This window comes from Paracoccidioides lutzii, assembly GCF_000150705.2.
Source record: "Paracoccidioides lutzii Pb01 unplaced genomic scaffold supercont2.17, whole genome shotgun sequence".
Classification (NCBI taxonomy): Eukaryota; Fungi; Ascomycota; class Eurotiomycetes; order Onygenales; family Ajellomycetaceae; genus Paracoccidioides; species Paracoccidioides lutzii.
The window spans coordinates 506,515-528,920 of record NW_015440963.1 but is presented as its reverse complement, the minus strand read 5'-3'; the positions used below and the strand labels follow the sequence as shown (position 1 = coordinate 528,920).

At 47.1% G+C, this 22,406-nt stretch overlaps 10 protein-coding genes across 10 annotated transcripts; 6 read left to right on the top strand and 4 right to left on the bottom strand.

Annotated features, from left to right (window-relative positions):
* Nucleotides 1-522: 522 nt before the first annotated feature.
* PAAG_12189 (hypothetical protein) lies at nucleotides 523-921 on the top strand (the record flags this gene model as incomplete). Its single annotated transcript, XM_015847710.1, has 2 exons — nucleotides 523-592; nucleotides 725-921. The coding sequence occupies 2 exons, from the start codon at nucleotides 523-525 to the stop codon at nucleotides 919-921; spliced, it is 267 nt and encodes an 88-aa protein (XP_015702701.1).
* A 47-nt stretch (nucleotides 922-968) lies between these two features.
* PAAG_06226 (hypothetical protein) lies at nucleotides 969-1,247 on the bottom strand (the record flags this gene model as incomplete). The annotated part of the gene is made up of 1 exon (XM_002791915.2): nucleotides 969-1,247. The coding sequence occupies one exon, from the start codon at nucleotides 1,245-1,247 to the stop codon at nucleotides 969-971; it is 279 nt and encodes a 92-aa protein (XP_002791961.2).
* Nucleotides 1,248-2,315: 1,068 nt separating this feature from the next.
* Nucleotides 2,316-3,328, top strand: PAAG_12188 (hypothetical protein; the record flags this gene model as incomplete). Its single annotated transcript, XM_015847709.1, has 2 exons — nucleotides 2,316-2,363; nucleotides 3,131-3,328. 2 exons carry the CDS (start codon nucleotides 2,316-2,318, stop codon nucleotides 3,326-3,328), a joined length of 246 nt encoding a protein of 81 aa, XP_015702700.1.
* A 117-nt stretch (nucleotides 3,329-3,445) lies between these two features.
* PAAG_12187 (hypothetical protein) lies at nucleotides 3,446-3,745 on the top strand (the record flags this gene model as incomplete). The annotated part of the gene is made up of 1 exon (XM_015847708.1): nucleotides 3,446-3,745. One exon carries the CDS (start codon nucleotides 3,446-3,448, stop codon nucleotides 3,743-3,745), a length of 300 nt encoding a protein of 99 aa, XP_015702699.1.
* Nucleotides 3,746-4,615: 870 nt separating this feature from the next.
* PAAG_06225 (hypothetical protein) lies at nucleotides 4,616-5,810 on the top strand (the record flags this gene model as incomplete). Its single annotated transcript, XM_002791914.2, has 3 exons — nucleotides 4,616-5,074; nucleotides 5,169-5,559; nucleotides 5,653-5,810. 3 exons carry the CDS (start codon nucleotides 4,616-4,618, stop codon nucleotides 5,808-5,810), a joined length of 1,008 nt encoding a protein of 335 aa, XP_002791960.2.
* A 1,286-nt stretch (nucleotides 5,811-7,096) lies between these two features.
* Nucleotides 7,097-9,328, bottom strand: PAAG_06224 (carnitine O-acetyltransferase; the record flags this gene model as incomplete). Its single annotated transcript, XM_015845828.1, has 4 exons — nucleotides 7,097-7,229; nucleotides 7,317-8,979; nucleotides 9,103-9,148; nucleotides 9,251-9,328. The coding sequence occupies 4 exons, from the start codon at nucleotides 9,326-9,328 to the stop codon at nucleotides 7,097-7,099; spliced, it is 1,920 nt and encodes a 639-aa protein (XP_015700054.1).
* A 1,368-nt stretch (nucleotides 9,329-10,696) lies between these two features.
* Nucleotides 10,697-11,318, top strand: PAAG_12186 (hypothetical protein; the record flags this gene model as incomplete). Its single annotated transcript, XM_015847707.1, has 3 exons — nucleotides 10,697-10,830; nucleotides 10,862-11,024; nucleotides 11,094-11,318. The coding sequence occupies 3 exons, from the start codon at nucleotides 10,697-10,699 to the stop codon at nucleotides 11,316-11,318; spliced, it is 522 nt and encodes a 173-aa protein (XP_015702698.1).
* An 80-nt stretch (nucleotides 11,319-11,398) lies between these two features.
* On the top strand, nucleotides 11,399-12,023 carry PAAG_12185 (hypothetical protein; the record flags this gene model as incomplete). The annotated part of the gene is made up of 2 exons (XM_015847706.1): nucleotides 11,399-11,662; nucleotides 11,781-12,023. The coding sequence occupies 2 exons, from the start codon at nucleotides 11,399-11,401 to the stop codon at nucleotides 12,021-12,023; spliced, it is 507 nt and encodes a 168-aa protein (XP_015702697.1).
* Nucleotides 12,024-13,887: 1,864 nt separating this feature from the next.
* On the bottom strand, nucleotides 13,888-18,328 carry PAAG_06222 (hypothetical protein; the record flags this gene model as incomplete). The annotated part of the gene is made up of 4 exons (XM_015845827.1): nucleotides 13,888-15,109; nucleotides 15,180-16,944; nucleotides 17,160-17,351; nucleotides 17,923-18,328. 4 exons carry the CDS (start codon nucleotides 18,326-18,328, stop codon nucleotides 13,888-13,890), a joined length of 3,585 nt encoding a protein of 1,194 aa, XP_015700053.1.
* Nucleotides 18,329-21,579: 3,251 nt separating this feature from the next.
* PAAG_12184 (hypothetical protein) lies at nucleotides 21,580-22,338 on the bottom strand (the record flags this gene model as incomplete). The annotated part of the gene is made up of 4 exons (XM_015847705.1): nucleotides 21,580-21,615; nucleotides 21,686-21,804; nucleotides 21,948-22,116; nucleotides 22,213-22,338. 4 exons carry the CDS (start codon nucleotides 22,336-22,338, stop codon nucleotides 21,580-21,582), a joined length of 450 nt encoding a protein of 149 aa, XP_015702696.1.
* Nucleotides 22,339-22,406: the final 68 nt, after the last annotated feature.

Below are 22,406 nucleotides of genomic sequence, written 5' to 3'. Positions count from 1 at the left end.
CGCGTAGTTAGCTCAGGTGAACATAGGAGATTTGAGGATTCCTTGAGGATTCTTTTATCAATTCCTCATAGGAGCAGGAGAAATGTCCTTTGAAGCTGCTACGCTTTAGTGGAGGGCAATTTTCCAATATAGAAAAAGTTCCCGAGGTCAGCGGGACTCCATTGGCTATTCCCCGCCAGGTTTGTTGCAAGCAAGCCCACTACTGATGACCTCACGGCGATAGAATATGGTGATTTACAAGTTGTATGTCTAACTGCGATGGGGTGTTTTGTCCTGAAAAAACAGATTGGGAACTGAGACGACTATTATGCTGATGAAGTCGCGGAATGGACGGGGCAGGATAACTAATGCGACTCGCAGATTACATTAGTGTGTGTCAATGCGTAACCCGGTTCAGGGGACGTTTCAAATCAAAACAAAAAGCCCGGCCTCTATTTGCAGCTGCCATGCTGCATATTTCGCCTCTAATCATAGCTTCCGAACACCATGTTGGGTGGCATATAGCACAAGCGCAACTTCCAGATGATCGACAATCCTAATGATGAAAAACGATTCCAGATGAGGTATTCTGAAGATCTAAACCCTATTAAAGGTATGTCGTTGCAAATGCACCCAGATACGTGAAATGAAAAAAAATATGTAGAGGGAATGAATAAATGTGTGCTGGCGGTGAAGCAGGACAGTCAAGAAAAACTGGGAAACTTGTGGTTTTGATCAATATCAGGATTCCGGATTCCGGGCATCACTCAGTCCGGAAATGCTAAATTGAAGCCAGAAGCCGTCCCCCCCAAATGTCTTAAAGCTCAAGCAAACTCTCCTCCCAAATCTCCTCCGCGCACGACGAGGTCAGGTCGCATTATCACAATCGATACCCGCACTCCACACCAACTTAAGGCGTTGTATGGGCTGCTCCACACTTGAAATATGCCAAATCATACCCCTTCAAAGCTTTACGTCCGTAAATAATGTCATAAAATGAACGGATGCAAGTATTGCTGTCCCATTTCCGTGACTCCCGTGCCGAGGTATAGGAATATGTAGAAGTTCAGCTTGAACAGTTTGTCATCGGGGGTGTTGAATGTGGCAACTTCATCGGGAGGAAAGCCGTGGGTTTTGAGGTTCCTGCCCTTGTGTTTGTTGCTGTGTTTGATGGCGGTGAGGAAGATGTATGGTTTTTCATCACTAACGGTCCAGCCGTTGTAACAGGTGAGTTTCGTCTCGGTATTCTCTAGGGTATTGAGCCACATGTTAACTTGGGTAATGTGCAGAAGTTCTACTGTACGGCACTCGTCTTATGGAATGGCCAGAGTGTATCTGTTTTTCCCGGCATACCTCTTGCAGCAAGTAGGAGTCGACTTAGCCGATAGGGCCAACTGCGGCAAAAGATCAAAGCCGAAAAACTACATCCATATGCGATGCATGGTTAAATCCAAGTTTTCCAATTGAATAACTATACCAACGGAAGTATTACCGTACATTCATTTTTCCTGTCCAAGAAACTAAAAAGTTCAGGGAATTTTCTAAAAATTGTGCTAAAGGAGTGACTGGAAGCAACGAAAAAAATTCCGAGGGAAAAACAACAAATCTCAAAAGGGAGGCCAGAAATTTTCTTTGGAGTTGTTCCATTGAGGGAAATCCTCCGAAGAAGCGGGGATAGAGAGCTTTTATATACTCAACGACCCCTCTGGGCAGAGAAGGATTTGCATCCTACCCCTTGATCTTAGAGAGGTCGCATCACTTCACTTCTGCCATCGGGGTTGTGGCAAAAGGTTGCAGACCCTATTCAGCTCTGCGCCATCCTAATGGACGTGAAACGGCCTTTTTTCGCCCATCGTAAACTATTCCCCATATAGTTTCATACTTTGACAAAATTTGAGGAAATATACCAAAATTTTTGGGTCGGAATTGAATTGAGTATGGGTTATCCATGCAGGAAAGTGTCAAGGTTCTAAGAACTTCAGAAAATCAACAAGAACATCAAATCTTCTTGAGGAAACTTGCTGAGGTTTCATCTAGGAAACCAACATGAGCTTGGCTCAAAAGACACTAAGGGGAATGGCAGGTGAAATTTCAAACCGTGTACACTTCCTGACGGAAGTTTGCATATTATTAACCCTGCACTAGTTAATCCTTCCAAGGTTTAACTAACTCCAGCGGTGAGCCCTAACTCGTTAGGAAAAGCGTTCCTTCAAGCTCTTACTCACTTTCTTATTCTCCAGTGTTTGTCTCTCTTTGTCTCTTTTCTTTCATTTTTAGTGGTTATAGGGAAATTTCCAATCCTATTATTTTTGACATCCGCTTCGCAGACAGGAACAATGACATTCCGCTGCTTGAAGATGGAAATCATGGGCAATTTACAGAAGGTAAGCAACCCAAGCGCTTTCTCCACATCTGATGAGACATGCCCAAAATATGAAGTTATTCAGTTGCGCATCTAGAATTGGGAGACGCCCTCCCGAATTCAGGAGGTGAGATGCTCACTGGGGGTGTATTTGCCTGTACTTGCAGAGAGAGGATTCACTTCAGTCATTCCACACCGGCAGGAAGATGAAATATCAACACTTGTGCTCACACACAGAGGAAAACCATTTGATTAATCTTGAGAAAGAAATAAAGGCGTAAACATTATCCGTATCTCTCATGCTGTTCTCAATCCTTTTGCTAGTCTTCGCAAAACACCCCCTCCAGCCCTCAAGGACCCGGGTCTAGCCATATCTCGTTTGTTAAGCTGCTTTTCAGCTTTTGTGTGTAATTTCTGAGTTTCTTACGGTGCAACAAGAAAGGAAAGGGGACTAAAAGGAAATGAAGACATCTTTATTGTGATATTTTTGACATCGTTATAAGTGAATTTAGCAGTGAGCAAGTGAGAAGATCAATCGTTCTGATAATAAGAATAGAATGTTCGTGTAAGTAATTTTTTTTAGTATTTAATTCTGTCTTTCAGCGAAGCTTGAAATGGCAGGGAAGAGCCCGCAATAACTACCAGAGAAAACACCACAAACCCCAGTTAATTGTTTTTTTATTAGGTTGGGATATCTCTCATGGCGCTGCCAACCAGAGCCTTTCTCCGACAACACCAACACCAACCAAGACTGGAACGGAGAGACCATCTCCTCCCTCATACCTATAGGAAACACATACGCTTTTCCTCTTCATCTCCGACCCACCCCGCCAAGCCGACGATCCAGTGGTCATCGTCCTCGCCGGCGCCAGGGAAACTACAAGGTTCTACCCCACACTTGAACGGCTCGTCTCCCCATTTGCCCGTATCCTCCGGTATCAGGGCTCGGTCGCCGTGAGAATGGCCGCAACCGCTCAACGACAGTAATCGGCAACGGGCGAACTAAGCGTCGCACTGGAAGTGGCTGGCTTATCAGCCCCTTCATTCTTGATGCGCACTCCTACTGCGCCATCGTTGCATGTGAGTTCTTGCATATCCGCCCAAATGACGTTGCTGGAATGGTCCTGGCAGAAGGCTCTACAGAGCGCCAGTGTGTCAGTTTTTCAAGATCCCGGACCCGAATATTGTTCGGCTCTTTTTGGGGACCTCAAGGTTGCCCTGGTCACGGGCTTGAGAGCGGACTCTAAATTATCTCGCGGCCAGTGGCGGGCTAGAGAGGCAGAGATAGCTCTGGGAATGCCAGTTTTACGGACTGAGGCTGACCCATTCGTTTACGTGTGTAAAACGCTGGGTGAGAAGAAGCAGTTTGAACAACAGGCAGTGACAATGGGCAAACCGTCCTAGTAGTGTTATTCGGTGTAATACTGCAAAGGGTTATGGATGGCCATATGCAAAAGGAGTAGAGTTTTGCAATGGGACAGAAGAGCAAAGGAGAGTTTTTCGACCGGTTCTGGATACTTGACATGAGATTGACAGGGAACTGAAGGAAGAGTAACTTCGGTTTATCTTCCAAGTGCCATTTTGTGCATCTTACGGATTGCGGGACATCTACTCATCCGACTGGATGTTATTGCTGAGGAGATTCAGTGGGCTATTGACAGTGTATCTCTTTGAAGAGAGATCGCTCTTTTGTTTACTCCAGATTAAAAAGGAGTAATCAGGATTTCGATTAGAGTTCATTGTTCCTGGGGTTATTATTTGCTTATCATAACCTTTTCCTGAATTTCCATGGTAGGGCGATGTACGGTTACTTCATCTGATTCTTATCGCTGTCGTTTTTTACATATGCAAGGAAACCCAGCGCTGCTGCAATATGATCTAATACCTACAGCATATGTAAACTCCCTTTTGGCTGTTGAACCCCCTTTTCCATTGATGATTTGATAGTGAGCCGGGCATCCTTACGTCATCAGGTTGATCCAATGACGTCACTTGAAATCCAGTGGAATCACGTGTTTCTCACGGTTCGAAAAGTTAGCTTGCACGTGATATCTCTCTCCACTCGACGGGTTGGTTTGTTGTCACCTCTTCAATCGCTTTCCATCGAATTCAACCTGAACTTCGACATTTGCTTCGCTGAATATTGTGCTATTTCTTCAGAGTCTGAATCTAACTGACTCCATCGTCACCTCATTTAGCGAATTTACGCACCATCTTCAAATTGACCGTTTGCTAAGTCGTGCCATCCCCGCCCGTTCTGCGGACACCCTCGTCATGCCTCCCGATATAAACTCCCTCCCCCCTCCACGCTCAGCATTTCGCTCTCCTATACAGGTCCTCACCAATGTGAATTCGTCAGGCCTATCCCCTGGCCAATCGACCTCTCCCCGTTCCCCCTCTGTGTCTCTCGCTGCTGCCGCTACCATGAACGCAACGGACCGTTCAAGACGATCTTCAACGAGTATGAACCGTTCTCCGCAGGCAAACAGGGTGCACGAGCGCCGCCGGTCCATAGTACCAGTGAATCTCAATTTGAATGATCCGACTTTACCCGGCCCCGGTGAACTATCCAGTAGTGATCACCGTTCATCTATTGGAAGTATCTACAGAACCCACAGTCCAACCAGCATCGCGGGAAACCCAATAATTGCCACTGGGGATCCACACCACCAAAGAGCACCATCTCTTGGCGAAATACATCAGGAACTGGAGCAAGAACAGGAAGCGCAGGTGGTATGTTTGCAATATTACATAAATATAATCTTCTTTCTATTTCAAAGGAGACTTGCAAAGATATGCAAACTAATGAATCGTTCATTTTTTCCAGAACCGACTTCTGCAAATGATTCGTCTACAACAACAGCAGCTTCAGAGACAACAACAACAACACCAGCTGTCCGCCGCATCAGGAACTGCCATCGCTGACGATTCCACACCACCATCCGAATCCTACCCTTTAATGCCCATTTCACTACCGCCATCCCGATTCTCCACTCAATTCCCATCCAATCTCTCTAGACGCCGTAGTTCCGGCCATTCTCCTGCCCTCACTCCTCACAATACAGACCAGGAAACCGGTATGTTTGCGGACTGGTCGACAGTGGGTGGAGATAGCAACGGACGGCGCGGCAGCCGTGATGAAGCTTCATATTACCAGGCAGAGACGGCAATGTTAACGCGGGAAAATCAAATGCTGCGTGTAAGGATTCGGGAATTAGGTATGATTTACCATATCTGCAAACATCCAGTTCTACCACTTCCAATTAGTAATGATGAAAATCCATACTAACTTTTCTCCACGGCTGCTACAGAACGTCAAGTTGCTGAGCTGAGTTCGTCGGCTGCACATGCGCCTTCCACGGGCTCGCCTCTGTCCATGTCAGAACCTGTACCCCCCACCCCAGCTGTAGCGGAAACAGCACCGCCGCCCCAAGCGCAGGAAGGCACAGGAGATGTAGAGAAGTCTTGAAAACTAGCAGCTTCTGTCATGGCCGCGGGTCTTGTTTAACATAACACCCAAATTACCTCCTGCTCCGTTCGCCACCATTTCCTCCAGCCAATCCACCAAGCCACCAAGCCATCAAGCCACAATGCTTTTTCTCGAGAATCCGAACCAGACAAAGGCTTTTAAAATACATCATCTCGCACATTTCACATTTACGTATTTCAGAAAGATAATGCCTTGTATCGGGAATAGTCATTTGTTCACAGCCTACGAAACTTCTTTGAGATTTCCAACTTAAGAGGAACGACACATACATTTTAGAGGCGGAAAGGTGAAGCACATGGTCATGAATGATATTCACTCATATTCTCTCTGTTCTTGCACAGTGAGCCTGTATTTCATATTCTATATTTGCATTCGGCGCTCAAGGCATCCCTATATGTTTCTTTTCTTTTCTTTTCTTTTTTTTTTATATCTCTTTCCCCCCATTCTCTTCTCCCCTCTCCATCTCTTCATGGTTTTTTTTTCTCATGTGGTTTAGGGCATTTGGCTAGCACTGCACGTTTTCACTTTTGTTTTTTTAAGTTTTTGTTTCCCCCTTTCATACTGATGTTTTCCCATTGGGCATTCTGCTTGATAGAAATGAGAGAAATAACAGACGAAAAAATCAAGTGCTATTATGATCAAAGTTACTGTTCATGCATGATATTTTGAGATAAGTAGATTTAGTTACATCTTTATTATATCTCTTCAGGTTATTATAATTGAATATTTTGAAATACAATGCAAACGGGGGAGGTACATTATTTTGGACTAAGCTTAGTTAGGAAATAATTTTGCCTAATTAGGTAACCTTATAGTTTATGGAAAGGCCGATGTCAAACGTAGAGAGCCCAAAGTTGTTACAGGGAAGAAAAGTTATTATAGAGATGATGATATCCAAGCATCAAAATGAAAAACAACCCGTACATCGTACGTGTCTCTGAACAGGATATTGGGAAACATAAGAACATAACTATATATTGATACAGAGCTTCTTCTGGAGCAAAACAGCGCACAAAAACTCGAATAGCAGCAACGTAATCTATCTATCTATAAATAAGTTATGGTAAAACGGCATAGCAAAACCCAGGGGAAGGGGGGGGGGAAACGAAAAATCCAGACATTGGAACGAGAGATTACGTGAACATGATCGTGAAGATACGCAAAATCCAAATTGAACCCCTGACTTTTCCCTCCCCGTCCCCATCAGCGCTCACAACTGCCGAAGCGAGGCACTCACAACAACCCAATGACCACCAAAACCTTACCTACAACTTCGCCTTCTCCGTCTCAGTCAAGAGGTCAGGCATAAGTAGATCGCGCACCTCACACGCCGCCTCATTGAGATAGAAACTCATGCGCTCAGCGCCAATCTTCTTGCACACGATGTTGAATTGGAGACTACACAGTCAATTAGTATTTTCTCCTCTCTCCTTTCTCCTTTTCCACATCTCTTTTCCACCCGTCAAAATAGGAATGAATACACACCTATTCTCATTAATCATATACGCAATTCCAAACCCATCATCCACAACCTGACTCCATCCATATCCATTAAAGTACTCCGAGCTCAGCTGACTAGTGCTAATATACCAAGTCCCGCTATACGCATACGCCGGATCCTGGAAGATTTGCGGAACCTTCTCGCCATCCTTAAGGAGCTTCTTTAGACCGAAGAGGTGTCTATCAACACCCTTCCCAACGCTAGCATCAGCGGTATACTTAACATGTGCCGCGAGCGCGGCGCGGAAGTTCTTCACCACTTCCTCACGGGGAACATTGGTGTCAGCATGCGACCTGCAGAAGGCAACGCTCTCGTCTGAGACAGAACGGGTGGTCTCTGTGCGGCCTAGTTGGAACTTGCGGGTCGAGGCTGACTCGTAGGTTGGTCTGTTCTTGCCATACATCTTGAAGTAGGCGAGTTGGATGAGCATCTGTACGTAGGCATCTGGGCTGCATTTGAATTTCTTAATTAGACCCTTTCCATAGCCCTGGAAGGCCTGGACGCGGAGCTCGTGCTGGCCGATGACGGTGTTAAACGCGTGTGTAGCTGTGGCAATGTCGTCGACAACTTGGTCGTTAAGTTCAAAGCGGACAGGTTGTGGCTCCGGGAGGGTGGAGCGGATTGATGGGTTGGAGTAGTCGAGGCGGTTGTTAAAGATCATGTTGTTTATGTAGTCATTTAGGCGGTGTGTTGGGGTGCCGTCCATCATGCTGTGCTCGCCCATGAAGCCGGCGGTGCCGTTCTCGTTGACGATGAACTGAAGAGGTTTATCATACCAGCGATTGCAGCCGTCACCATGCCAGTAGGAGTGTGCGCGCTCCTCCAGGGTGACAGGGGAGGCGTCGTCTAGGCAGACGGTGAATGATGCGCTCTGTATGGTCTCCAGTGCAGCCTCATTGACTGCGCTGGCTTTGATGAGGTTCTTTCTGGCAATAGCCCAGAAGTCTCGGTTTGCAGAGGTAAGCACGCCAACTGGCTGTACTTTCTCTGCCGTTCTGTAAATTTTCTCAAACTGCTGCTGGAGCTCAGAGGTATTGAGCTGCTGTCCATTGACGTAGGTCGGAACCTTGAAGATCTGGTTCTTGCGGATCACGATAATATGCTCGTTGCCCTGGGGAGGATATGTGACGGGGTAGTCGACCTTATCACCGGGCATACGGCAGGCATTGAACATGTATTTATAGGAACTCATGGCCATGGGTTCCTTGCGCAGGTATTCTGGCTCGAGAGATCCATCGTCGACCTGCTTCTTGAATTCCAGCACGGAGGTGGTGATGGCAGCAGCACGCTTTGCGGGATTTCTCCGGTGTCTGTCGTCCCGGTAAGAGTAGAAGTAGCTAACATATGGCACAACGGGGTCACGGTAGGCAAGATATGCGGTTTCGTTCCACCAGTCGTACAGCCAATTAGGATGGTTTGGATCCGCTGCTCTGGCCAGTAGCCGCTTCTGGAGAGGCTCTCCCTCACCACCTGGCCTGACGAATTCCTGGACGGCTTTAGAGGTGTGCTTGAACTCTGCGTCGGTAAGGAGTGGGTGTACTGATTTGAGGTATCGCTTGCCCGTCTCTTCGAGGGCTGGAACGGGGAGTTTTGGCAAGGAATCTTCAAACCGGAGCATCTTCCCTTTCGACAGATCCTCCTTGTATCCTAATATCCATTTAAGTCACAAGGTCAATCGGGGGCTGGAAGACTTCGTATTTTTTTTTTTTTTTTTTTTTTTTCACATGTCCGAAAACAAGGAGATAGAACAACGGAAGCATGTGTATGTACCTTGCGGAACGGAGGAGTTGGCCCGTCGAGTGGCCATTGTGAGAATCTAGATGGCAGCCAATATCATCAATACGGCAAAGCCAGAAGCTTAGAAAACAATAAACGACATAAACCGCTAGATGCAGACAAGTGAGAGTGGACAACGAACCGTAGGACGGGCGGGATGTACGGCAGAGGCAGCTCGTCCGAGGACAGTAAGACGACCTCGAGCGGCAGCAGGGAACATCCCTTTTGAGAGTGGTATCCGGCCGGGGGGGGTTGGGGGAAAGAGGGGAGGATACGAGAAGATGAGATGTAAGTTAGTATAAACAGGGCGGGAAGAGGCACCGGTCTAGTAAATAAAGCAAAAAAGGGGTGTTGAGTTGAGTTGAGGTGGAGAAATAAAAAACAGCGGGGAGAAATTCTTAGGCGGTTGATGCGGACAACGGAAGGAGACAGGCACGGAAGCTTGTGCAGATGTTCCTCGGCTGGATGGAGGTACCTGCCCCGCCATACAATGGGGTGTGGATTGGCAGGTACCTAGCCTGGATCAAGCGTCTCTGATTGTTTGTGCCTCTATTTTCTTATTCCCCTGTCGTTTCTCTTCTCCTTCATGCCAGATATATATTATCAGCATATTAAAACCGCTCCTCGCGCATATTATGAACGCTCAGAGAGTGTTAAGAGTGTAAATCCCCACAACTTCATAATATAGTTAGTTACCAGTTCCAAGAGATATGAGGAAATCCCTCTTCCTAACATCATTTTCCTCTGTTTTTAAATTCCTCTTCCTCTTAACATGCAGGCCTATATATGGGCTACCTAGGTATACATTTACTATATTTATGCAGGATCTCATTGCATGTCCGCGATTAACTGTAGGTTTGTTTTCGCCGAACAATCCAGATCTATGAGTGTCCAGGAAATCACCGAGAGCCGAGGCTGTTTGAACCAGGTCACATGACATATACAAGGTTGCAAGGGCTTCTGCTACTGCTGAGAGTTCCTCGAGCGCTTTCCAAGATTAATTCAATGCCTATACTTGCTCTGAATATTTACATGAAATTTCATATGCATTAAATCAAATCTAATAATATTTCTTTATCTTTTTCCAAAGTGTTTAAAAAGTAAATTGTTCTCTTGTTTATTAGAGTTAGATGCAGCGTCAAGTTCTGCAAAGAAAGCGAAGATGGAATCTTGATCTACTGACTATTCTTCTTTAGTTGCTCTCTTTTCAAAACTGGACTACTTTATTAAAAAGCTCAATAATTTCATGAATTTTAATAAGTCTGTCATTCTATTATACCTGGAGAGCACCTCTATAATCCTCTGGGCTGGGTATTAGGTTTCCATGGCGATCCTGATAAATGTGACCTTTTTAACTCACTGAGAATAACAAGACCGGCATCAGCAGACGATTCACCAGGATCGACATCAGCCCCACCACTCACAACCCCAGAGTGACTTTTTTTTACGACAGAGTTATCCGTTTAAAGGATGGTGACCGCACCTTGATCTGCACATCTCAAGAATCCATGGAATTTCCCGTCCGGTCATTGTTGACTTGGGGGAGTCAGTTTCCAGGCATGGCCTCCGAGGCGATCAGTCACTGAAGATGCAAGCTGCAAGCTGCAAGTGGAAGGCCAGAGCATTTAGTGAGGATATCCTGCGTGCCATGCCAAAATATATTCCCTCTATTAAGAGCCCGGCGGAGACTGCTAATGTCCGTTCTGGAAAGGATGGAGCTGTGTATGTAAATGAATTGGCAAGTTGTAAGCAGAGGGATGTCAGCACCAGTCATGTTGGTTAGGGACAGGACAACTGGTAATATCTTTGGCTCCAAGGAGCCGTTCTCTAGAGCCAGTGGCGGCCATGCTACCGCGAGAGCACGAGTGGAAGCATCGTTGCAGGCAGAATACACCCATATTGTGAAACTTGACCATGTGAGTGGATCAGGTGTTCTATTAAGTCAATACACTATTGGATGCCTAACTGATCTCATATCCTTCCAGCCACACATAGTGAAGGCTTTCGACCTGGTACTGGATGAGGATATCACGTTATCACCAGGGTTGATCATTGAATACATACCTCAGAACCTCTCCGAAACGGATATCAAGGAAGCCGACGTGCTGAGGGTGTTGACCCATCTCTGCACTGTTCTAGGGCATATGCATACGATTGGCATCACTCATCGGGATGTGAAACCAGACAACGTTCTTGTCCAGAAGCGCTAGTAATCAAACTTGCTGACTTTGGCACGTCGAAATACAATGCTGCAGGAAATATGAACACATTCACTGGAACAGAGATCTATATGGCCCCTGAGTTATTAAAGAACACGCGGCGCTACACTAACAAAGTTGGCATGTGGGCCGTTGGACTTATTGGAGTCCAACTACTTACCGCTTGGGAGCCCAATAGCTTCGGGACATGGCACAGTGTCATCCTCCATCATGTGGAAGAAGCACCAGAGGAGTTCTGTCCTTTGTTGAAGGGCCTACTTCACAAAGCACCTAGGAAAAGATGGAGCGCTGACAAGTGCCTGAGGTGGCTGTGGAGGCACATCCAAGCTGAATACGTGCATTGTTGAGCGCACTGGTGCAGAGGAAGAAGGCATGATGAACAGTAAGAAGCGACCAGCGTCAACACTTGATGAAGGCTTCCGAAAACCGGATGGCTATGACAGACCCATACAGAGCCAGAATCCTTCTGTCTCAACAACTCGCGCACGGGGAGTGCTTATCTCGAAGGATTATTCTGAGGGAAGCACCATTCGAGACATGTTGACTCCTAGCGAGGCGGCTTCCATTCCAAACACATCTCTTCCTGATGACGAGGAGTATTTTGATGACCAGCACAAGACTGATGAGTCTATGAATGGCAGTGACGCTAAGGGGGATGATTGGAGGGAAGGAAGTCCTACCAGTGAGGATGAGTGATGGCGTTTGTGACAGTGTTTCCCCTATGTGGATGGAGCCCGAATGCCTATTTTCTCTGCTCTTCGTGGATAGCCCACTTACTTTGATCATAGGCGCTTCCTGATAATGCCACGCAAGTTCTTCTCAAATATCTTCCACTATGACTTTTTAGCTTGCTTTGCTGTTTTGCTTTAAGCTTGAAAGATGCTCTGTCCCTCCGAAATGCTATCGAATCTTTGATCATTTTGATCTGGTCATTTTCATGCAAGCAGACCATGCACTGCTCATGGTCGCATCGTCCCACATTTCCCCTCTATCCCTACGCTCTCATCACATTCACATCAGTACATCCTCCCACGTAGGCCGTGAGTTCGAGATATATTGGCAACTTGAGTAGTTCTGACTAACGGAAAAGGAGATTGGCTCCAAACTGATTCTATGGAGGAAGCTGTAGAGAACAAGGTGCGGATCTCCACCGCCAAATCCCTTTCAACCTGACTGACAAACCTAGCCCGTTCACCATTTCCTTGCCTCAATGAACTCCGACTTCAGGTGTATTATCATGTCAACATATTGCCAATTTTGTAACTGAGAAGTCCGCGATCGACCGTTCGCGCCAGTGGGAGAGGCTATCAAAGACGAGAGAGGTCATTGCCGTGACTTGCTTTCACCTTCTCGGCTACGATAGTTTGTGTTGGGAATGTGAATTACGATGAAGGCGGCCGAGGGAAAGCGCTTGGGTAAACAAAGGCTGTTAGCGCCAGTGGTAAGAGGTGTGTATGTAAAAGCCCTACACTTGGACCCAATGTCCGTTATCAATGTCTACTCTAGCATCATGTGCAATGGTTGGCTAGCAAACCGCTTCCCAAAAGTCAAGGGGCAAAAAGATTGATCTATATCAACTGAATTACAGTCGGACAAATTACAATTGGACGTGATATGGTCAGGGCCTTTTGAAGCTTGCCCACTGGACACACTTTAGGATATATAGATAATACAGGCATAGGTACAGAAAGGGAACAGGGTGCATCTCAAATAGACAGGGCAAGCATTTCAGTTGGTTCAAAATCCTTGTTAACCACTGTCCGTAGCTACCCCTTCCTTAACTTAGTTAATATTACTGCAAATGAAGCAACAAAGTTATCTCAGGTTGATAAGAAGATTGATTGATTGTTTCATATATAATACTCATTCAGAAAGGTCATTCATAGTATGGGGGAACTGACTCTTCAGTAGATATCTATTTCAGTTTCTTAAGTAGATAATTATCTCATGTTGTATAACCATTCAATCAATTTTGTAGGGTGATGCAGAAAATATTGTACAAGCTCACAGCATTTTTAATGCTGGAGATTTTATCTCTCTCAAATGCTTAAATAGCCAAGAGAATTTTTCATTCCTGAGTATACGCCTCGGAAAAACAATTGACTAGGTGGTTTGATCGACTAGGTGGTTGGAATACGTTACCACCGACGGAGCTGTTGACTCTGATGATGCTGAAGATCCAGAGGTCATTTCTATGTATGTTGCATCCTGCGTCGGAAAAGGATCCCTGGCGCGCAGTTGTAGCCCAAGTTGTCGATTCAGTGCAGTAAATTAGCAATCCCATTCTCAGCCAGTATCATGATCATGGTAAGGACATCGGAGCTAAAAGTAAGAAACGACATTTAAATGACAAGTCAAATTGTAAATGGGGGCAACATTCACCAAAATATATAAAAATAGACAGGGGGGGATTAACACACTCTGCTTGAGCTGATCACAAATAACAGGTGACAAACGGTAAGGAAGAAAAAATAAAGGAAACCAATCACTATTGAGCGTAATACAACATACTTAATGAAAATAAATAAAATCACTCATCAAATTCAGAACTCACAAAAACTCACGACACAGACTCAACAGCCTTGTTAACGCCCCTCTCTTCCCCTCCATTAACACCCATACCCATACTCAAACTCAAGCCCCCCATTTTCGCCCTATGCACCTCCACCCCACCGACCCCTTTCCCTTTTAACCCATTGCGACCAGGAGTACAAATGCGCCCAGACCGCATCATACTCCTCAACCTCTTCCGGCGCGCCTCCCCGCCTCTCTCCTCTCCCTTCGAACCCCCTTCATCAACCCATTCGATCCGCTCGACCTTAAAACTCATCCCGTCATGATTATCCCCCCACGCCCGCGATTTGAGGCCGTACATCACGGTGGAGTCGTAGCGTTCGAGGGTTGGGAGTATGAGAAGGGTGATGTGTAGGTCTTTGTTGGACGGGGGAAGGGGAGGGATTTTGGGGGCTAGTTTAGTTGTCGTTGATGAGATTGAGGTTGTTTGGGGTTTATCAGGGTTTTGGGATGCAGCGGAAGCGATGGTGGTGGGGTTATTGGCTGTCGTCGCCGGTTCGTCTGCGGAAGAGAATTTTGGCAACATGCTGTTATTACCATTTTTCCCATTTGGCGCATGTTGATGCTGTTCCTTAATCTCCAAGTCTAACATGGAAACATCCACATCCTCTCCCCATTCCCCACGAATAAACCCAGAGTGAATCGCTGCCGCCACAGGATCCGAGTCATCCGTATACACACCCGTGCCCCAGAGTGCCCGTCGTGCACAGATCTCTTCCCTGTGACTGGCATCAATCCGGAACCGTGGCACACGTATCGTGTATGTGCAATTTTCCTTGCCTTCGAACCGCGGGATGGGTACTGGTGTGCTTACGTAGCCGAATTTGGAACTTTCGGGGGAAGCTCGGGAGGTAGGTACACCGATCTTGGGAGAGTAGAGTGTGGAACCTAGATGATACCTGGGGCGATGAGCAACGCTGCGCAGGAGAGGTTGTAAATTTACAATTGTGCAGTACTCGCGAAACGGAAGTGCCGGGGTAGAGGTCGTAGGAGGGCCAGTCGATGCAGCACCACTGCCAGCTCGTGGAACATGATGATGATGGTGATGATGATGGTGGTGGTGGTGAGGACCAAAATTTTGGGAGGAAGCGGCATTGCCGTCGGGGGCTATAGGTGATCGGAAACCGGGTACTAAGGCTGATGGCGCAGCGTTTTGGGTAGTTACAGATCTGGAAGCTTCTTCTTCCGGCTTATATCTATGATGATCACTATATGACGTTAGTTAGAAGAAGAAAAAAGGGGAGGAAAGATTATACGATTGTCATAACGGGAACTTACTGATGACCATGGTGATGGTGATGGTGGACGTGTCGAGCCCTTCGCCCCCGGGTTGTTGTACCACGGGGGCCAGCCCCGCTTTCAGCGTCAGCTTTCATATCATCATCTTTAGGTTTTCGGCCACGCCGCGCCGCGCCAGCAAGAGAACTAGTCCGAATTGACTTTGTGGCAGCAGTTTCATTCATTTCCGCACCAGCTGAGCGTGCCGCGATAGCGTCCCGTTTAAATGGGCTCGACGTCATCGGTGTTGGAGGCCCACTGCCAGCATGATTAGCTGTGGAGACGCCAACACCACTTCCAATTCCCGAGAAAACACGACCAAGCTCGCTCTTAATGCCAGCCTCATCTCCTGGGGCGATCATTGGTGCCTGCATACTCTGAACGGCTCGTGGAAGCGGCGATGCCCTTCCTTCTCGCTTGTTTTCCGTCAGGCTGAGAAGGTTCCGGTATTGGAGGGGTTCATCGCTGCCTTTACGTTTCTGGTCATCGCCTATGGTGCCAAAGGGTCTTAGCGAGGATGACCCGGGGGTTGGGGAAAAAACCCGAGAAGGTTGTTGGAACTTGCCTAGGCCTGGAGTGGAGGATGAATCATTGTGCTGTGAAAGCTCGGGCCTTTGCTGTTGTATATGCGATCCGGAAATAGATCGAGGTCCAGGTAACTGAGATCCAAGTGATTTCGTATAGTTTTGCATACCGCTGAACCCAAAACCGGAGGATGGATCAGCGGCAGGGTGGCGAGCAGTTTCTGGAGACAAGCGCTGGGTGCTACCTGAATCCCAAGAGGATCGCTGGGGAGCTTCCTGTTCTCGTTCTCCGAATGGAGGCCCAAATCGTGCTTGTTGCTGTTTCATATCATGAGATACTCGACTGGAAAGCTCTTGTTCACGACTCACCGGCTCCGTGGGAGCATGACGTTCTTGCTGTTGAAGGCTGTATCTTTGCTGCGCGTGGGATGTTGGTTCACTTGGGTGATATCCGTGTGCTGCACGTTGTGCTCCTGGTTCTTTAGGGGGGCCTTCTCCAAAATTGGGTCCCACTGGTCTTGACCCCGGACTGAATAACGATCTTCTCATGGAAGGCTCCTCTTGATGCGGCTGACTGCTTGGCCTTTGAATTGGTCCGCTTACGCTAACACGTCTGCCTTCATTATATGATGGCCCCGCAAACGGCCCAGGTGGAGTTTGCTGGGAATTTTGTGGCTTTTCTCCGTATATCGAGGACAGGCCCTGGGACCTCGACAAACTCCCAAAACGCGAGGTATCCTCTGGAGCACGTGGGGGTGGGTTTTGGGGAAGACTTCCAGAAGTTGACCGGAATGGTCGAGGTGGCTGGACCTTTGAAAACATGGCCCTATCGGGAGTGTGAGACCGTCTCAAAGGAGGAAAATCAGAAGGTGGCTGTGGCTGTGGTTGTCTTGGCGGGGCAGATGGGGGAGACATCGCGCCGGTTGGTGGTCCGTGCGCACCACCTGGGACTGGGGATGCGGCAGGGCGACTGTAGAGTGATGATGGGCCAGTATCACGAGGGGGGCGATCTGAATCTGATCCTAGCATCGAGGATATTGACATGCTACTTCCGGGACGATGTGCGGAGGGTTGGGGAGGTTCACGGGGAGGAAACGAAGTTGGTGCGGGAGGAGGAGGTGGGATAGGCGCACCACGAGTATGATAATGTTGCGGAGGGGACGGAGGAAGCATCTGGCGATTATTATATGAAGAAGCGGGTGGGGGAGGTTGTTGGGTCCTCGAGTGGTCACCTTGTCCTGCTGTTGTGGTCATTGTTAGCAAGCTCTGACGGGGTAAACCAAACTCGTCAAAACAGCCTTTGTTGCCAATACACACTCCACAATAAAAGACATGGATGCGCTAGAATTCTGATTCAACAACATCCGTGCCAGTATAATATGTCACTACTTTGTGCGATCACTGGAGGTGGCCATTCACCGTGTCAGGGCATTGCGAAGAGAGAAGTGCCACTCACCAGGATAGACGGGAGAACTGCCATTGCTACCCAGCGAACGCCGCCTGGCATGTTCGTATGGTTGTGGGGGATGCGACATGTCCCGCGACATGGCGTGTGGGGGGGTGGGCGGGGGAGGCGGGTGTGGATGTTGTGGATGTTGCGTATGTTGATGATGGTGAGGTTGTTGTTGCGCCGGAGGATGATGAAGTGCTGTGGGAGAGAAAGCGTATAAGTCAGCAAATTGCAGTTGGGAAAGCGGCTATGTAGGAAAGTCACGGGACTAGGCGGCTGGAAATGGGCCACAATGCGGCTAGAGTGGAAAGGGGAAGGCACCGCAACTTTAATGCAGTTAGCGTTCCCGCCCAAGGCATCGAAGCAGCCGATCCAAGGGTTAGGTAAGGCCAGGCACGGACAGCCAGGGCATAAATAGGTAGGTATACACATTTTGGGCCTTGACCAAGAGACATTTTTCTCTGTCCCGGGGCGAATAGGCGGCTGGGGTAGGGATGCTGCGACAGGGAAATTGTGTCCAAGCAGTGTTGTACAGATTATGGGGGCCTGTGTTTTCCCATCACGCGTGGGTTGTGCCCACCGCACTGGCAAAATCGTCTCTAAGTAGACGCGTCCAGGGAGAATTCTAGATCTACTTGCTGCTGCTCACCAGTGCAATGGCGCAAGGAAATGCTGAAGACAAATGGTCCAGAAGATTGCAGAGTGGGGGTTCCACGGGCATGTGCTATCACCGGTATTGCCTTGGGCCTTTGATATCATCATCTCTTACCTTCACGATATATGGTGGTATTTTGCTCCGTCACTCTTCTCTCGCCATCTGTTGTGCTCGAACTGTGATTCACATGTCTGGAATGGAAAGCTGGCCGGGGCTCAGGATGAAGGTGTGCGAATGGTCCTTGCGATTGTGAGGGTTTTGGATGGGGGACGAGCTCATGATGGAAGGAATGAGGGGTGTGGTAGTCAAGGGATGGAGGATGGGGTCTTGAAGGAGCTCGCGGTGAGAGATCATTTTCTCGTCGACCTAACGGGTCGTAGGCTACATGGGATCTCTCATTTGTTGGCAAAGAGCCAGGTCCGTAAAGGCGAGGTGGTAACGGGTCGTGACTGGGTTCTGGAGGAGCCCCAAATGTTGAGGGATGGGTGAAATGCTGGCGATGTGGGTGTTTAGGGTCCATTGTTAGAGTGTCGCCCTGAGCGTGTGTTTACTGATCAGGTTGAAAAATCCTAGGCCTCCAAAGCGAACCCAGGGCACCATAAGAACAACACTAACTCTTAACGTCGAATGTGATCGTGTGCTGTCGGGTGAGAAAGGGATGGAAAGGAGATCAAGCGAGATAGCGAGCTTTGTCATCAAACTGACGCAAACTGTGCAAGGTGAACAGCTATGGTGAAAAGATGGCTTGACAAGAGACGACAAGGGATGGAGGGAAAAAAAATAAATGAATGGATGATGATGGCTAGCGGCAGATTACTGTTTCCTGACGCTACACCTCCATTCCACAGCTCCAAAAGCGAAAAAACGGCGGGAGCCCTAGCATGCGACAGGGCATCCTCAATTTTCGCGGGCGGTGGGACCAAACAGTAGGTTACCGGCTAACGTGTCTAGGCCCATCCCATCCGTGCAGCCCCTGCTATCTATTAGCCAGCCAACAAATATACTAGGGTTTGAGACTACTTAGGTATGGAGCGAGAAACTGGACTTGGTTTCAAGGGAACGAGTCGTAGGCCAGCGTTTCCGCATTAATGACTGTGGAGGAAAAAGCAATGAGCGACAAGTGTGCCACCCCAAGCCAAGTGGAGGGAAGATAGCGTGATTTGTGATATCTCTAATGCTGGGCCACGGTTGAGGATCTTCTGAGAACCCCCATACTTGGTAAAATATCTGCTCAAACGGGCTCGATAATTAATTTTCATTCAATGGAGAAAGAATAACGAGGAAATATTTCTACGTGGCCATCTTTTTGCTACATCTGAATTCCAATGCGAACGTCGGGAGTACACACACACACACGAATGAATGGATCCGTCGAACCTACCATTAGTATTCTAGATCTAATGCTCATCAACAAACTCGCTGCAGAGAGCCGACCTGGTTTATTTTATTTATTTATTTTTATTTTTATTTTTTTTTTTTAAAAAAAAAGCTCAGTAGCAAAGATGAAGTCGATAGAGTTTCCACCAGGGAGGCTAAGGACGAAGCTTGTGGGTCTCTCGTACCGTGGATACAGCGCTCCTTTTAAGTGACACATCCACGTCCATGGCGCAGAACACACGATACATACCAAAGTAACGCGACCGGACATCTGAGTTAGTTTGCATAATATTAATGTTAAACACCAGTTCGAAAGAATTGAACTTTGGGGGTAACTATTCAATCCCGCATACATCTTATCTTTACAGTCCTTTTGCCTCGATCGATTTTCATCTTGTGAGAATGCTATGCCCATTATTTTAAGATATCATACACTGCCGGTTTTGACCTATTTTACATACGTCCTTCATCCATTCATGATGCCTAAATGCTCCGCAGATATTAGACTCGCAAATCAAGCATATCAGCCCAGTTAAATCACCATCATACAACCTTAATCAAAATAAGGTAACCCAAAGCTTGAAATTGTTTAGCCCAAGCACTTCCTCGCCTCTCCTCACTTTGCCATTGGATCGAACGTGGAATCTGACGAATTTGCTCCAGGTGGAATAAACATGGAGGCGTTGGGATTTCAACAGCTTGGATCCCCAGATTGGATCCCCAGAGAAGACTAAGAGTATCACGAAAATTATATGCAGAGACCCACTTGACTGGGGCAAGGAGGATGCAGGTAATATACCTCTCAATCAACAACCCGGACCCATGAGAGGGATAATAATGTCCCTCAAATTACCCCTTTCTCCTCCTCTGCAACATATTCTCGTTTTAAGGCGCATAGAATCTCACCCATCCTCGGCAACCTCAGTTAGTAAATGAACTCTTAGATGGGCTGAAATATGAGGCTGGAGAGAGCCTCCTCGTCATTGTGCAAGGTTCCCACCAAAGCAACAATCTCGAAATCTCGTTCTCCTCTATTTCTTTCTCGATTACATATCACTCCTATATTACGCAAACAATGACAGCTCCTCCTCAGTCCCTTTGTGCTTCTTTTGCCTCCTCCGCTAATTTATTTTGTAGTTACAGCATGGGTCTGATTCTGACGTGCAACCCAAACGCGAAACAGATAGACAACATCAGCCCTGCATCATCCACTGGCTTTTATTTCTCGTTTCAGGAGGCAAACTTTTAGACTTGATACCAGGGAAATATATGTCTAGTTCCTGAAAATTTCCATAATCCTTCTCCTGCCAATGTTGTGAACTTGTACGTTCCATTCAAAAGTTGCACTCGATCTCTTAATACAGGCCCTCTCCAATGAAGGGGCTGGTGTTTGTCATCGAGAAAACGATAAGCCAGACACGGCTAAACATTCAATCCTAAGAAAACATCCACACTGAAAACCGACAGGTGCAAAGAGGGGAACAGAAAGACAAGGAAAATGCAACCCTGTTTGTATCGGAATGTGGTCACGGTTGGCGAGTGCGCATTGTTCAAGTTGCACTGTTCATCTGACGACATTGACACTGCATCACCATGATCCCCAAGTTGGTCTGTATGTACAGTACATGCATACATGCATACACGTAGATGTATTGTTTCTTGTATCCTCTTTGCCTGGTAGGGCACAATCTCTTATTTACATTTTCCCTACGTGTCTCTCCCGCTTCGCCGGGTCATACCCCGCCAGATTCTGGATGGCATTTTCTTCTACGCAGCAAGGTCCAATGGATGGATACCTAGTGTGACCATGACAGTCATTCCCTGGGATGTTTGCTCTGCTTCTGGAAGAAGCAGGGGAGTGTTGACGTACACGCACATATATGCTGAAGTGCAGAACACACACTGGTTCTATCAATTTTCTTCAACCTGTCACTTTTTTTAATTTCATCTTTCATACACATTCCAACCACCGACGTATCATCAATCGTTCATACCTCTACGTAAACTGATATCACACTCTTGTATCACAAAGCCATCTACCTAAGCGTGGCGTAACTATATTCTCGCATGATATTTGGAGTTCTTCGCTCTGCATGCACCTTCTTCCATAGAAATTCTCCCTACAATCCCTTCTGTTTTATCCTTTCTTGATGATTTTTTGACCCTGTGTAACTACAACGCCCGCGTATGCATATGCACTGAACACGTATGTACAATATACCTATCTATATCCAAGTAGGGAGACACGAAGAAGGGCACTTCTTAGTCCGTATGTGCTTTTGAATTCTTAAATCTACTCTGCAAAGGTGGTGATATATTTTTTCTTGTACATACCCATAAAATATTTAAGACAAGAGAGAAAAAAGCCTGAATTCATTCGTTGTTGACGCAGTCCTATGTTCGTTTATCAAGGTGGCGGGTGATGGGAAACTGTAGGTGGGTAGTGCCAGATGTCTTTGTGTATGCGTGTACATTGCATACGTGTAGCTGATGGACGTACGCTTGGCCGAGTAGCAAGGTGTATTAAGCTTTGAGACATGGCGATTGGTGTCTGTAGTTGGGATTGGGGTTTAGCGGTGTTGGCATATACTTGGGATCGCATTTCGGGTTGGAGTGGAGCTTCATTGTATGTAAGTAGATGCTGTGCTGTCCAGATAAACGGGGAATTTTCTTTGAATTTTGTCATAGTATAAGATCAAGTTCTTGCTTCAGGGCATGAGGTGTGTCAGACTTAATAGGTATGCACAGCACATACGCTGTACCTGTAAGGTTCCTAAGTAAATGCGAGGGTGCGGTTTGCTGCGTCATAGCTTTGTTCAGAAGCGGGGCGAGGAAGCTGTGGGATAGAGTCTCCCACTGCGACTGGAGGACGGAGTTACAGCCGCGAACCATGTGGAACCAGTCCAGAATCTCCTTCTGGGCGGCTAAGCCCTGCAGCCCTGGAGGTTTATCTGCTAACGATTGTTTATGGTAAAATACATTCCTGGCTCTGGATGTCAGGATTGTTCAGGATAAAATAAAACTGACTTGCTTTCCAAGCATCCCTACATCAATAGGAACATCAACGAAAAGCCATATGAGATTCTCGTTTCGTGCATCAAACAGGTCGTCACCTGGCAGGAAATTCCGCCAGAGGGCCAGAAGTTGTTCCATCCGCTCGGTTCACGAAAGAAATTTTTCAAATCGAGAGGGAAGTATCTTGGAATCACGGCGTTTTGCAA